General features: G+C 42.5%; 1 protein-coding gene across 1 annotated transcript in view; it reads right to left on the bottom strand.

The window, feature by feature from the left end:
* Positions 1-306: 306 nt before the first annotated feature.
* The window catches only part of PCSK9 (proprotein convertase subtilisin/kexin type 9), a 42,351-nt gene continuing 26,000 nt past the window's right edge, over positions 307-16,657 (bottom strand). Inside the window, exons 8-13 of the mRNA XM_082265241.1 lie at positions 15,955-16,138; positions 13,370-13,540; positions 9,969-10,117; positions 7,204-7,381; positions 3,385-3,566; positions 307-1,309 (exon numbers count right to left, since the gene is read on the bottom strand). Of these exons, the coding sequence (XP_082121367.1) occupies positions 1,112-1,309; positions 3,385-3,566; positions 7,204-7,381; positions 9,969-10,117; positions 13,370-13,540; positions 15,955-16,138 (1,062 nt within the window). The 3' untranslated portion in view covers positions 307-1,111. The remainder of the gene's footprint in view (positions 1,310-3,384; positions 3,567-7,203; positions 7,382-9,968; positions 10,118-13,369; positions 13,541-15,954; positions 16,139-16,657) is intronic.

Raw genomic sequence — 16,657 nt, forward strand, 5'->3', positions numbered from 1 at the left:
TGTCTCTGGAAATTTTTTTTAAATGTTGTCAACTATGTAAGCGCAGCTTTATTTGTTTTTTATTTTTATTGTTTTGTGTATATATATCGAGCACATTTTTTTGCTGCTGCTCACATTAGTATCTTTTGCGCTGCAATCTGTTATTGCACTGACCCAGGAACAGCCAGAAACGAAGCACTGTGACTCAGAAGAAGTAATGTCACCTCCTGTATCGCTGTGCTGATCTTCTAGGCCACTTTTCTGGCCCACTGCAGCATCCAAATTCTGACTGCTGAATCTTGTTAAAGGAATGATAAAGCCAACAGCTTTTAATATACAATAGTTTTTATTAACAACATCGTAAACAAATCTGACATTCCATGGGGCACGGGGAAGTGAGACAAATGATTACATCATGTCCCTGGCTGCAGAAGGAAGAACACCTGACAAGTAGAGAAGTGACACCTGAGAAAGGTTTGGAGATCTAATAAAACAACCTATCAACTGACCTATCATTATGGGAGAACTGATTGGGCTTTGGAGGAGGATAAGGTTTTGTAGAAGGAACAATATTTGGAAGGGCTGTAAAGAAAATACAGAAATATGTCCTAAAATGGACACTGTAGTTTTTTTCAATTGACTGAGCTGTTAAAATCTCTATATAAAATAATTGTGTCATTTTCCGAAGCAGGGAAGGTAGCTAATCTGCAAATTGACTGACCTTACTAAATATACCCATAATAATTTGTGGTCTGTGTCTGTTCTAATTTAAAGTCATGAGGAGCCATCATGTCTAGCCCCCACCCCAACACCAGCTTCATCATAAGTGACACATAATGCACAGGAAAGAATATTTCTACTAGTTCATGAGATTCACACCAACAAGAGGAGGAGAGCCCAAACCCAGGTCCAGTTTTTTTTTAAAATCCGTAATATGAATTTTTCAGACTTTGCATTGAAGTTATCTTATGAGGTCAAATAGTGCTTTATGTTGGTCTATTTGGAGGCTTGGTTATATGTCTAATACTGCCCTGAGTTGAACTGACAAGCTGCATTCCAATAATATGTAAGTTCATCCAGCACTATGGTCTCCTTCACCATGTAAAATGTGATAGGTGCACTTTAGAGACTTTCACCTATAGTTTGAACTCTGATTGCTGTCTGTGTTTTTGTTCTGGCAGCAAATAGCAATAGCTGCAGCTCCTTTACCGCCTTTTGGATTTAAAACAACGCAAGTGTTATCAATTGGATATGATCCAAGAGCGGTAGAGCTTCGAGTGTACCCATTGCAACCAGTCAGGGTCCAGCCATCATCGCATGACACCGTCACCTGCAATGCCAACAACAACAATGTTAATGTGATTGTAAATGATCATCTTGTAAAACAACCCATTCAGTTTAAAATTGAAATAAAAGGCAGAACATTTGTGTATAGATGTTAAAAAAAAACATAAATACCCTTTCCCCCTTTTTTTTTGTAAATGATCACATTCCCTTAGCTGCAAAAGAACTGAGGGAGGCGAAGAAACAGCATACTGAGCTTCCCAGTGAATGGCTGTGCTGGGGGAGGGTGTCAGGAGAGGTCTGATCATTGGAGGAGAGTAGACTGTGTTCCTAGCATAGCTAGAGAATCGACTAAGGTGTGTTTTCCTGCTTAGTGTGGTCAGTAACTAATAGGAAATCAGATGAACTGGTAGGAATACAAGGGATTTCATACAAAGAAAGCAATACAAAGAGAACAGGAAACTTTCTACTACAAGTACATGGTATAGCAGGCACATATCAGGAATATGAAATGCTGGAGTAACAAACACTTTAATTTTGTATTGTTACAAACAGACATTTGGGTATTGTGTATCTCTAAAATACACTATATTTTCAAAAGTATTGGGACACCTGCCTTTACACGCACATTAACCTTAATGGCATTCCAGTCTTAGTCCGTAGGATTCAGTATTGAGTTGGCCCACCCTTTGCAGCTATGACAGCTTCAACTCTTTTGGGAAAGCTTTCCACAAGGTTTAGGAGTGTGTCTATGGGAATGTTTGACCATTCTTCCAGAAGTGCATTTGTGAGGTCAGGCACTGATGTGGGCGAGAAGGTCTGTCTTGCAGATTTCACTCTAATTCACCCTAAAGGTGTTCTGTCGGGTTGAGGTCAGGACTCTGTGGAGGTCAGTCAAGTTTCCCCACCCCAAACTCGCTCATTCATGTCTTTATGGACTTTGCTTTGTGCACTGGTCCAAATCATTTGATAGAGGGGGGATTATGGTGTGGGGTTGTTTTTCAGGGGTTGGGCTTGGCCCCTTAGTTTCAGTGAAGGGAATTCTTAAGGCGTCAGCATACCAAGACATTTTGGACAATTTCCTGCTCCCAACGTTTCATCCATGTCAGACATCCATGTCATGCCTTTGCAAAGGGTGGGCCAAGTCAATATTGAACCCTAACACTGAGATGCCATTAAAGTTCATGTGCGTGTAAAGGCAGGTGTACCAATACTTTTGAAAATAAAGTGTATCTCTATGAATGGTTGGTAACATTTACAGCTGAACTCCAGCCAGTTGGCTGCAGCAAGCCAAATAGAGTCCACCTCGTTTTCTGCCTGGAGAACATCCAGCATCGTCCAGCTCTTTCCTCCCCAGCCTGACTCTTCTTGTCCCCCTTCATTCAAGTTCTTTCAATCAGTATAATATGTGGGCATTACCTTGGGCAAACTGTCTAGCAATGCCCACGCTTCCAAATTGACATCCACCCATCAAGGCATTTTCTCCCAAGAAACAGCCTACTGCTTGCGGCTCTTGAGAGGGCTACTGAGGCAGGGGGCTGTAATGTTTTTTAGGAAGCTATGAATAGCACCTTGTCGGCCCATCTACAAGAAGTAATATGTCTGTATTGCATAGATAATATCACTGGTTTTAAAAAAGGTGTGTAATAAAAATGAAAAAAAAAAAAGTTAATAGCATATTGATGGGGTGGGGGTAGAGGGAGGAACCAGGGAAGGTAACATTTAAGCAGATTAAACTTGAGCCTTATAACCCCACTTTGGGAATCGCAATGCTCCCCATATTTGTCTTTGTTTAAACCATGTATGTCATGAGAAAAATATGGGGAATCACCACTTCTCTAAAAAAAAAATGCAAGCTGTCTGGCACTTGAACAGACAGATTAAGGAAATCCGGAGAGCCCAAGTCAGTGACAAAAATATAATTGAAACCAAAGATGAGGATATAGGCCAGGCAACTATAAGGGTAAGCCAGCAATGGAAAACTTCATATTCCCTACATGACAGCTTTCCTTTATTATGTAAAGTAGATTAAAACCTCCATATTATCAAGATACATTAAAAAGTGTAAAAAGGAATATACCATTGCAAACAATGAAATCAATTGCATAAAAAGAGTAGTACCTTTTCCGTAAAGCCCACAGGAGCATGCTCTTTGACTTTGCAGGCGATACTAGGAGCATGACAGCACAGAGCATGGGAAGTAATCTCATTTTTCCCAATACACACAGGGTCCTTCCTGCCAGTGTGGTGCACCGGCCTCACATGATCACTAAAATGTCCATTCAGAGAGTGAGAGCTGCAGCCTGAGAAAAAGAATATTAGGAGTTACTTAAGGGCTGTTGCACACAGACTGGTTGAGCCCCTTCAGCATAATTTGCGATGTCTCCTCCTCTCAGATGCAGCGCACAGTCTGTCATTGATATGAATATCTGTGCGCTGATGTACAAGTGTATACAGCGGTGCTATCATAAACATGAGTACAATGTATGACCGTATGCAAAAATAGAAAACTGCTCTCCTAAAACTGACAAACGATCTACTAATGGCCAAAACCAATGGACACTATTCTGTACTCCTACTTCTGGACCTTTCTGCTGCCTTTGATACGGTTGACCATCCCCTCCTCCTCAAAAAACTCCATGCCTTTGGTCTCCTTGACTCTACTCTTCACTGGTTCTCTTCCTACTTATCCAACCGCACCTTTAGCATTGCGTACAATTCTACTTCCTCCTCTTCCCTTCTCTGTTGGGGTCCCCCAAGGCTCTGTTCTTGGACCCCTTTATTTTCAATCTACACCTCCTCTCTGGGTCAGTTGATAGCCTCCCACGGCTTCCAATACCATCTCTACGCTGACGATACCCAAATCTACCTATCCACCCCTCAGCTCTCTCCCTCAGTCTCCTCACGTATCACTAATTTACTATCAGATATATCAGTCTGGATGTCTCACCACTTCCTCAAACTCAATCCATCCAAAATCGAGCTTATAATTTTTCCTCCACCACGTGCCCCTTCCCCTGATTTCTCTGTCAATATCGATGGCATTACTATTAGCCCATCCCCACATGCCAAGGTCTTAGGTGTTGTCCTGGACTCTGAACTCTCCTTCAAACCCCACATCCAATCGCTGTCCAAATCTTGCCGCCTCAGCCTCCGCAACATCTCCAAAATACGCCCCTTTCTAACCAAAGACACAACAAAGCTCTTAGTTCACTCCCTGGTCATCTCGCGCCTCGACTACTGCAATTCCCTTCTCGTTGGCATACCTCTAAACAGGCTATCCCTCCTCCAATCCATCATGAATGCTGCCGCCAGACTCATCCACCTTACCAATCACTCAGTGTCCGCTGCTCCTCTCTGTCAAGCCCTCCACTGGCTTCCGCTCACCCAACAAATTAAATTCAAAATACTTACAACATCTTACAAAGCAATCCACAGCTTAGCCCCCAGCTACATCACCAGCCTCGTCTCAAAATACCAACCTAATCGCTCTCTTCGTTCCTCTCAAAACCTCCTGCTCTCTAGCCCCCTCGTCACCTCCTCCCATGCCCGCCTCCAGGACTTTTCCAGAGCCTCTCCAATCTTATGGAACTCCTTACCCTTATCTGTGCGATTATCTCCCACTCTATTAGCTTTTAGGCGATCTCTGTAAACCCTCCTTTTCAAAGAAGCCTATCCTACCAACCCCTAATAAATGTACCTCCATTTTCTCCATCAACCCATCCCCCACGGTTATTGCCTTTTTTTTCACTTTACCCTCCCTTCTAGATTTTATGCTCTAACGAGCAGGGCCCTCTAGTTCCTCCTGTATTGAACTGTATTGTAACTGTATTGTCTTCCCTCAAATTGTAAAGCGCTGCGCAAACTGTTGGCGCTATAGAAATCCTGTATAATAATAATAATAGAAAACTCTTCTTTACTACATAAAGTAGGTTCCCCCATGACACCCTCTGCTTTCCTCTCCTGCACATACTTAATTCTACCATTCACTGCATACTCTCCTCCTGCATATATTCCCCCACCCCCGGCATACGCTCTGCACTCTTCTCCTGCACATATTGCATCCCATCACGCAATCCTCTCTCTTGTATATGTACTTCCTGCCATGATAGCCTTCATAATTATCACTTTGCACTTCATACTGTCTTCAATCATACCTTTTGCAACACAAACTTGCAGTATTCTGTATAATTTATACGGTAATTATCTCCTATGATCATAAGTACCATCTAGTGGTCATAACAAAGGGTTTCTTTTTTAATAACCCTGGAAAAAAAGCACTATGACGATATTAATCAAAGGAGATAATTATACAGAATACATCAAGTTTCATTGGAGATGTGTGTCACATTCGTTCAGCAAACTCTTTATACAGACCTCTTAGTGGTATTTTATATGTTTATCTATCTTCCTCAAAGGAGGTCTAGACATGTCTGATGACTTACATTTTACATATGAGCAAACCCCCAAGCAAAAAAAAGCATACATGTTTAAAACACTGCTAATATAACTGCCTGGAATCTTTCTTTACTGACAGACTCCATGGCAGCCTACGTTTTGGTAGCTCTGCCCTCACCCTACCCCATAGGACCTCACTACTATACATTTTGAGGCTGAGCCAGAGGACGAGTTCAATTTTAGCCGTGAGGTTTTCTGTTGCATGAGCTTTAATTGAAACCTTACCAGCATCTCTACCCTTGTTCCCAAATGTATGCTGCCATAGAGTGTCAGGAAAACTGAAAATTTCCTACCAAATACTTTCCATAATTTTCCTTTCCTGATGGACTCCATGGCAGCAGGAGTCCCTTCCTAGTGTCATTATCAGGCTAATTATGAAACGCGGCCTCTGGCTTAGCCTCAACATTTATGGGAGTGGAATCTTATGGTGTAGGAGCGAGGGCAGAGCTACCTAACCGTATGCTGCCATGGAGTCCATCAGGAAAAGAAAATTACAGTAAGTATTTGGTAGGAAATTTTCCATTTTGTATTATCAGCCCCTGCACATGAAAAATCAAGTGTAGATTAGGAGGTTATGCACTGTGACAAAATCAGGCTCTATAGAAGGATTCTATCAATCAAACATGGTTTCAGGCACTGGGAGCCCGAGGGGGAGGTCATAAGGCAGCTTACAGAGGGAAGAGAGCACGGAGGTTCTCAGAAGCATATGGTGTTCTTTCATAGTCCAATGGGCAGCAGGTGATTGGGGATGCTGTAAAGCTGCAGTAAGTGAATAATGGTGTGACTTCTGGCTAGTCAGTGTGCTAAGAGTGGGAATAACAAGATTGATTTAAACATAATTCAGAATATTATACAGGAAAATGAAGATCTTTTATTAAATTTTTTTTTACAGTTATGTCCCCTATGGGATAAAGTAGATGTAGTACTCTGTCCCATGTTTCTAAGTGCTTTTTAACCTTAGTTATGCACCCCCTCCTCTCTGTCATGGCTGATCAGATAACAGATATAAAGGAGACAGCCAGTTCATAGCTGCAGCTTTTCTTGGCTGTGAACACTTTACTGAGACAAGCAACGGCAGGAGGAATGCAGAGGGAGGGTGGACATGTCAGCCTCAGCATTCCGCTCCCTGTCTCTCAAAAGTGTTTACAGTTGACACAAGCTGCAGCTTTGCATCATCCGTCTCCTTCATAGGTGTTGTCAGATCTGCCATGCCAGAGGGCAGGGGGCAGTTCAGACCTCAAATCTAAGGTTAGAAAGCACTTATATAATACATGGGACAAAGTACTGCATGTATTTTGTTCCATAGGAGATAGAGCTGACAAAAAAATGATAATGATATATCTTATTTAACTATGTATGTATCTATGTAGCTATTTGGATGGAATTGCACTTGAAAAAAATTAGCCATGTCTTTTTTTCATTATAATGTGCACAATGTCCAGTGATATATGTTTAAATTCGCTTTAGATTATTAGTTTGTACCTGTTAGAACATGGTCCTCCTCCGAGCAGCTGGCGGTGGACATGGTGTTTGTACCATCAGGAATACTGGCATTTACCTGGCAGTTTGCTTTTGGCCAAACACAGCATCTTGCAATAGCGTATACTCCGTCACCTCCAAATGCATTGTGGGCAATGCAGGTCTTCTTACCATCCTTATCCTGTGTGTTAAAGAAATACAGTCAATATCATGAGTTCCATGTATCTTTCAGAATCCTGACCTGCGCAACAAATTGGAAAGTGTAGCTATCTGTATGGTGTCAGTACAACAAAAAAAATAATGGGCTTGTGCAATACAAAAGTCCGAATTGCAGTAATACAGTTGGTCAGATTAATGTTTACTGAATTCAGATCAGTAGATGATGACTTCTGATTAGGTGGCAGGAATTAGTAAATGTACATATTGATATTCTCTGATATGGATATAGGCAGGGCTTTTTTTCCGCAGAGAATAGGTGCAGGAACTCCTCCTTTCTGAGTCTACCCATGTGGATGACGTGCTCTACTCTACCTATGTTTGTGAATGAACTGATTTTATTATTTTACACATTTGATAAAAGGTTTTGCACCAGAGCCTGTGCGCTCTTTTTTCTGCCTATGTGTTCAACAGAAATTTTCTAATCATTTCATAAAATAGACCTGGAGGTCTTAAAGAGCACCTCTACTGTACCCATTTGGGTAAAAGCAACTAGTTCTTTGGGTAGCAGGCACCATTATTTTTGCAATGAATTTCCAATCGATTCCCACATCACCTCGTTCTCCCAGCGTTCTCTTGTAGCATCAAGCAGAACCAGTATTTACTGATATGAGAGGACACAGGACTTTCTTCCCTAACTCCCACAAGGCAGTGCTTCCTACCTGAGCAGCCAAACACCAAGCCTCGCCATTGTGTAAACTTTTAACCAGTGATCATTAAATTTACACATCGTTTTTTTGGGGGGCAATGAGATGCAAAAGGGAAAATGTAAGGCTAAGTACAAGTACTGGGATGTGCTCTCTGCTCTGTAAAGAGAAATAACTTTTATTTTGACTTGAAATCCAGATGTGTTTTCAAGGAAAATGCAACGTAAACTGATATTTCACTACAGCCCTGCTGCTGGAGAGCTCAGTCAGATGTTGACTTTCCATCTTGCTCTTGGATTGTGTTGTAGATGTAGCTATAGTTTCCTTTTTCATTTGTGACTGCAACTTTCAATGTGTGGCCTTCTCATTCATCTGTGGAATCACATAGGCTGTGTGCTGGTCTTTGATAGGATCTTGGTCTTTCAATCCTTAGCCATACATTGCCATGTGCTGTGTCTGGTTGTCTTGTTGGGGTGTCATTAAAAAAAAATGCGTTGACTTTTAGGACGCATCCCCCTTTTTCATTGGATGTGTTCTTTGAAATATTATATGGAATGATTATTTTAAGAATTGTATATTTTATGTTGATGCTTGTCAGATATAAGAACCAATTTGTTATTTTTAACCCTCTGATGTGTGTTATAACATCTTCATGTGTTGTTGAATAAATTGATAGTGCATAACCCAGCTATATGTCAGCTATATGTCATGCCTCATTTAAAGTCACACAGGCAAAATAATTGTTTGTATTATATATGTTGAATAGGGTTGGATGTATTGCATTTTAGATACCAGGTCACCACTTTATTATTTGTTGATTGAGATATAGCTAACAAAATTACTGCAGTGAAATCTCACCACTGGAGTCTCAAATGATGTAAGAAAGTGGTATGTGATTTAGCCAACTGGTGGTAATGGAATATAATATGAGATTCAGAAATTACATGACTCTGTGTACCCTTTCCACTAAGGATGATGAGGCTTGTAGTTACTAAATCTTGAAAGCCTCAAAATGGCCATACCATTTCCAAATCATACCCTCTGCAGGTAAAATTCTATTTTACTGATTACAGTAAAACCTTGCATTGCGAGCATAATTCGTTCCGGAAGCATGCTTATAATCCAAAGCACTCTTATATCATAGCAAATTTTCCCATAAGAAATAATGGAAACTCAGATGATCCATTCCACAACCATTTATTCATAAGTCTTTCAGTTTATAGTCTATATACAAAGATTATAGCAATGTGATAGGTTGTGTCATCCTAAAATGTCCATCCACAAATGGCAGCCTCCACAAGGGGATTAGAAGCAAAATCCAGCAGGAGCTACAGAGTATAAAAGAGAAGAGAGGCGCCTCAAAGTGTAGCAGTATGGGGACATTTAATGAAGGTACAACATTTAGCAACTCGCATGGTTGATGATTAAAGAGGCACATCTAAGTATGCAGGCATCCGGGGTAAAGCTGTCCATATAGACCATCTTCTGGACCACCAGCTCTCACCACTGTCAGTCTGCAATTGTGATTGGGAAGACTACCCTGCAGTAGAGTGATCTGAAGCGAGACTTTGAATCGCTCGTGGAGCGCAGCGTGGAAGGGTGTGATGAAGATGGCAGTGCGGAGGATAGTCTATGTGGACAGCTTTACCCCGGATGCCTGAATACTTAGATGTGCCTGTTTTAATCATCAACCATGTGAGCTGCTAAATATTGAACCTTCATTAAATGTAACCATATTGCTACACTTAGAGGCACCTCTTCTCTTTTATACCCAGTTGTGACATGACGCTGCTTGTATATCAAGTCAAAATTTTTTTTAAAAATGTGCTTGTCTTGCAAAGCGCTCTCAAACCAAGTTACTCTCAAACCAAGGTTTTACTGTATTTGAATATTCTTTACACCTACCTCCACTTGCTCCCCTTTCCTTTTTCCATTTTTAGAGAAACTAGAGCAGCTGAACATTTCCTCTTTCTCAGTACATTGGACAGAGGTCGTTGCTGTTCGGGCAAAGCCTGATATTTTGGACCAAGCCGTTCGACACAAGAGCTCCTCATCTAAGAAAAGAGACGAGAAATAGTTATATGCCTCGGTGCTTATGATCGACGGGGAGCAGTGACAGCTTTCAGGCAAAATAGCTCAGATGGGTTTGGATTAGGATACAAACACGCCTGAGCTATTTCCTGATTTCAATGAGTCATCTATGGGTTAGCCTCGTAGCAGTAGGCGACTAAAAATATGTTTAGTCTAATATAACAGTAATTTAAAGTGATTGTAAATGTAATTATTTATTTTTAAAATAACGTCAATGTATAAAGTCATACTTACCTGCTCTTAGCAATGGGTCTGCACAGAACAGCCCCAAACCTCATCTTCTGGGGTCCCCCGCCCCTAGATGCATGCATATTACAATAAATGCAAGTTTTCCCATATGAAAACTACATTTAAAATTAGAATTATGTTTGGTTAACAAAAAAAATCCTTGTCACGGTCTGGATGGAGGCCGAAGTGCAGAGAGGGCTTCCCTTGCAGCTCAGTGCGAGTCACCCCTGGAAGTGGTACAGGAGGTGAAGCGTCCCAAGTAGCACAGGTCGCCTGTGGTGAGCACCAGATGATTTCAGGAACTCTGGGTAAAGCAGGCAACTAGAGGAGTAGTAAAAGCCAGGCCGAGGGTCAAACACCAGTGATCAGTCCAAGAGCAAGGTAAGTAGCAGAACAGGGACGAGCCAGGGTCATACACAGGTGAGCAGGCAGAAGCAGAGTCCTTAGGCAAGCCAGGGTCATACACTGGGAAAACAGGCAGGTAGTAGCAAGAGCAAAGTCAGAGAGGCAAGCCAAGGGTCAAACACCAGGAGGAGATCAGATGGTTCAGAAACAAGCCGGTGTTCCGTGAGAATTACCTACCCGTGAGAAAAACCTACCCCTCGTCACTTCCGGTTCTCGGCACTGTATGTAACGCAGCGGTTACATTAAAACAGCTGTGCTAAAATACGAGTCATCTCCGCTCCTGTGCCTGCCACTTCCCTGATCTCGGATAGTAAATATAAAAGCGGCGGCGGGTGTATGAAAAGATAAATCACGGAGCCGAGAGCCGCTTTCATATTTACTTGCCGAGAGCAGGGAAGTGACAGGCACAGGAGCGGAGATGACTCCTATTTCAGCCCCGCTGTTTTATGTAACCGACACGTCGGTAGGTTTTTTTCACGGTACACCGTGATCGTTCATACTAGTGCGCATGCGCACTAGTAAGCTCCTCTGTTCTTCCATTAGGTATCCGGGGCTCTGAGCATGCGCACTGCTGCGCTGCTCAGCTGTTTCTGGCCGGAAGTGACGAGGGTAGGTTATTCTCACGGGGTAGGTAATTCTCACGTTACACCGGGTCACAACAGAAAGTCCAAACAGGAAACAGGAAGCACAGGAAGCTGAGAGATAATCCAGCAATGAGTCTGCTCCTATGGCCACCTTTTATAGGCCAGCAGAGGGCAGTGTCAATTGAGGCAGGAACGACCATTGCTATTACTGGCAATGTTGCCAGTTCTCCTACGGCCATTTCCCTGACGGGCCAGCAGAGGGCTGTGTCGATTGAGCCAGGAGCTTCCATGACTAGTACTGGCAGAAATGCCAGTACGGCTGTGTCCCTGACAATCCTTCTTCTAATTCTCTCCTCAAAGTGAACATCAATTTGTCCCCACTAACTAGAAGAATATAAACGTTTCCACTGGTGTAAGGCTAGCTTTAGTGGTTTACAAACCAAGTGATATAGACAGACTGTGACTGAAGGACACTGACTGGTGGCCAGAGATTTTAAAATACACGAACATACCTGGGGAAATTTTCAGGTAAAATTTGCCATCATCTATCAACAAATTATTCCCACCTGAGAAAACACGATGAACTCCGGGCAAAGGAGAATGATTACATTCCAACTGGTGTCAGAGGTGGAAAGAGTAAAACCCTATTAAGCTTTTTTCGTTGTCTGTGTCCTGCTAGGGAGAATTCCTTTTATGTTCGGACCTGAAGGCTCAACGGGAAGTAAGATAAAGATCTCCCCTAAGCGAGGGTGATTCCTCTCTTAGACAGCTGTCACCAGAACAGGTGTCCACATTGGTAAAATTCCCTTCAACTCTTCCTCACATGACAACTCTTAACTTTGGGGTTTACCCTTAAAGTGATTGTAAACCTCAGATATGAAATGGGAACAAAGTACATCCCTCTATTGTGTGTACTTTTATTGTGTCTAAATAAGGAGCACTAAGTGTCATTTCTGTCTGCTGCCTCATTCCTCTGCTATCAGCATGAGTCGCTCCTGACAAGTTTTCCTGACATCAGTATAAAAAAAGTGACAGGGGAGGGAATTCCAGTTGATTGACATCCTCAGCTCTGTTCCAGTGCGTTATGTGAAGGGGGGGTGGGGTGGGGTGGGTGTGTCCCTTCCCTCCAATTTGCTTTCGAAGCTCTCCTTGCTAAGCTCTGCAGAGTGTAACTTAAGCTCTCCACCCCCTTTTTTCTGACAGCACAGGCAATCCTTATTATTGTGGACTTTGAACGGATGTAGAGAAGAGAAGACTGCAGATAAAACAGGTACAACATATGTGGATGATTTGTTTCATCTCTGAGTATCACCTGAGGCTAGTCACTTCACTAGGTATTTGTAAGGGTTTACAACCACTCAAAGTGGAGTTACACTTTTTTTTGGGGGGAGGGGGTACCTAGTTTTGACAGGTACCCATCTTCCACTTCCACTCGGGCCGCCTAGGCGACTCGAGCGGAAGATCTCCTCTCCCCCTACCTCCCTACAATCTTCCGGGACATGTCAGAGGTCCCAGAAGATTGCCCAGCCACTGAGAAGGCGCAGCCAGGAGTCCACACTTTTGATGCCGGTGCCAGGGATAGGCGAGAGAGGAGCGAGGCTTTGAGCGGCCGCATTGCTCGATCATGGAACAGTTTAGTGTGCTTTTATTAAAAGTCAGCAGCTAAACTTTTTGTAGCTGCTGACTTTTAATAAACTTAAAAATGAGTGGAACTTTGCTTTAAGTTTCTGTCTGACAGTGGTCAGCAGGACAAACAGTGGGGTAAACCTCCCTAGCAGAGACAGAGCTAAAAAAAAAAAACCTTGAAAAAAATAGGCAATCTGTTATCCCACAGTAACCAACCTTCTGCAGTAAAAAAGATTGAAACAATTTGATTGGGAGCTAAGGGGGTCAAAGACATTTATTTTCCTAAACCCGTGGACATGTTTAGCAAGTGCAACAAAGTAGGCAGGGGAGGAAGCAATGGATGCCATGATGTTCTTAGTTGCAGTGCCTTACCACTGGCTAGTTTAACAGGTAATCCAGCCACCCTGTTTGGAGTGATTAGTCTCTGCTCATCAGGGAACCAGGCTTCATTGATGGCGTTTTTAGTAGAGAAATGGATGAGCCGCTGTCGCAGTTCAGTTACAGTTAAGTCTGGTTTTCCATTCAGTATCATTGCTGCAATACCTAGAACACAAATGTACATAATGGTGACCAACAAATCAACTTGGCAGAAGGAATGGAAATGATGTAAAATACATAAAACATCAAAATGTGCACTTTGTATGCCAGGTCGTTAAAGTACTTTATTCATACCTGGAGACTTAAAGGGGCTTAACACTTTTAGTAAATTATCTCACTATCACACCACTGGAAATGAGTAGATTGGCACACACATCAGTATCCCCATAGCACTATTAGGTGGTTGTGGTAGAAAGACACTAGGAGCTCTTGAAAATGTATTGATTTTAAAAGATTTCCAAAGCTGGAATAGTGTTGACCTTCCTCTTTAGCTGGAAAGCAGACTCATTGTAGGTGGTCCTGTATTGCAGCCATGTGATCCAGTCTACCAACCATCATCGTTACACGAGAAGACTCCAATTGTAGACACTGCTGCACCATTTTACTAACAGTGGAAAGGCCCTCAGGTTAATCTTAATGATACAGTATATTTTGTTTGCTTTAAAATGGACCCAAAACTAGCTTGCGGTATTATGATTCATCCTTTTTTTTTCCACAGACCTTAAGTAGTTCAGTCAGATTGGTATGACAATATTGATTATAATATAGTTTTAGTTATTGTTGTAGAATGGCACAGGCCTTCACAGTGGAAATATCAAAAAATTAGGTTAGAAGGCCAATATCAGATCCTGGCCCCATAGTAAAAGATACAGTATCTCACAAAATGAGTACACCCCTCACATTTTTGTAAATTTTTTATTCTATCTTTTCATGTGACAACACTGAAGAAATGACACTTTGCTACAATGTAAAGTAGTGAGTGTACAGCTTGTATAACAGTGTAAATTTGATATCACCTTAAAATAATTTAACACACACCCTTTAATGTCTAAACCGCTGGCAACAAGAGTGAGTATACTAACCCTAAGTGAAAATGTCCAAATTGGGCCCAAAGTGTCAATATTTTGTGTGGCCACCATTATTTTCCAGCACTGCCTTAACCCTCTTGGGCATGGAGTTCACCAGAGCTTCACAGGTTGCCACTGGAGTTCTCTTCCACTCCTCCATGACAACATCACGGAGCTGGTGGATGTTAGAGACCTTGCGCTCCTCCACCTTCCGTTTGAGGATGCCCCTCAGATGCTCAATAGCGTTTAGGTCTGGAGTAATGCTTGGCCAGTCCATCACCTTTACCCTCAGCTTCTTTAGCAAGGTAGTGGTCATCTTGGAAGTGTGTTTGGAGTCATTATCATGTTGGAATACTGGCCTGTGGCCCAGTCTCCTAAGGGAGGGGTTCATGCTCTGCTTCAGTATGTCACAGTAGCCATGACACTCCCACCACCATGCTTGACTGTAGGCAAGACACACTTGTCTTTGTACTCCTCACCTGGTTGCTGCCACACACGCTTGACAGCATCTGAACCAAATAAGCTTATTTTGGTCTCATCAACCTACAGGACATGGTTCCAGTAATCCATGTCCTTAGTCTGCTTGTCTTCAGCAAACTGTTTGCGGGCTTTCTGGTGCATCATCTTTAGAAGAGGCTTCCTTCTGGGATGACAGCCATGCAGACCAACTTGATGCAGTGTGGGGCATATGGGCTGAGCACTGACAGGCTGACCCCCCACCCCTTCAACCTCTACAGCAATGCTGGTAGTACTCATACGTCTATTTCCCAAAGACAACCTCTGGATATGATGCTGAGCATGTGCACTCAACTTCTTTGGTCAACCATGGCAAGGCCTGTTCGGAGTGGAACCTGTCCTGTTAAACCGCTGTATGGTCTTGGCCACCGTGCTGCAGCTCAGTTTCAGGGTTTTGGCAATCTTCTTATAGCCTAGGCCATCTTCATGTAGAGCAACAATTCTTTTTTTAGATCCTTAGAGAGTTCTTTGCCATGAGGTGCCATGTTGTACTTCCAGTGACCAGTATTAGAGAGTGAGAGCGATAACACCAAATTTAACACACCTGCTCCCCATTCACACCTTGTAACACTTATGAGTCACATGACACCGGCGAGGGAAAATGGCTAATTGGGCCCAATTTGGACATGCTCACTTAGGGGTGTACTCACTTTTGTTGCCAGTGGATTAGACATTAATGGCTGTGTGCTGAGTTATTTTTAGGGGACACCAAATTTACACTGTTATACGAGCTGTACACTCACTTCTTTACATTGTAGCAAAGTGTAATTTCTTCAGTGTTGTCACATGAAAAGATATAATAAAATATTTACAAAAATGTGAGGGGTGTACTCACTTTTGTGAGATACTGTACAAGACATATTAAAAAAAAACAAATGCAGTAATCCAAGGTACTAGTCAGAATTTTTCTACTGATCTAAAATGCCATGGGATACTGTAATTTGCATAAAGCCTTTGCACTTTGCACAGCCCAGTGTATTTTGTATGTGCCCATACCTGCTACATGCGCTGCTGCCTGTGAAGTTCCACTCTTAGATGTAAAGCAAGTGCTGCAGTCACTAGAGGCTCCTATAATGTCATCTCCTGGAGCAAACAAGTCAACACAATTTCCAAAATTTGTACCAAGCACTCCCATTGTTACTGGCTGGTCCTCATAATTAGTGGCTCCAACTGTTATAACCTGTAAAAGACAAAGGTGTACAACAATCACATTTTCTCACATAATGAAAAATGGCAAATCGATGTGTAACTCTAGAGCAGCAATTTTCAACCAAGCTTCTGTGGAACCCTAGGGTTCATCCAAAAGTTCTAGGGGATCCTTGAGCTGTGGTTGATTTACCTCCCATTTGAAGGTGCTTGCATAGTTTCAAAGCCAATGCCACTTGGCAGAGCCAGCTGCATTACATCAAAGATATTTTTAGTGGTCTGTAAGGGTCCTTTCACACGGCCGCTCCGTGTGTCCGCAAATCATCCTATTTTTTTGCGGATGATTTGCGGACATCAATGTAAGTGAATGGCACTGCGGATGTCAGCGGAATACCATCCGCTGACATCCGATTTTCCTCCTTTCAGTTCTGTTCCGTTTTTACGAATGGAACAGAACCCCATTTTTCCATCCGTGTAGAACCCCATTTTTCCATCCGTGTAAAAAACGGAAAGGAATGAAAATCGGATGTCAGCGGTGTCATCCGCTGACATC

Source organism: Pelophylax lessonae (genome assembly GCF_965119305.1).
Source record: "Pelophylax lessonae genome assembly, chromosome: 8".
NCBI lineage: Eukaryota > Metazoa > Chordata > Amphibia > Anura > Ranidae > Pelophylax > Pelophylax lessonae.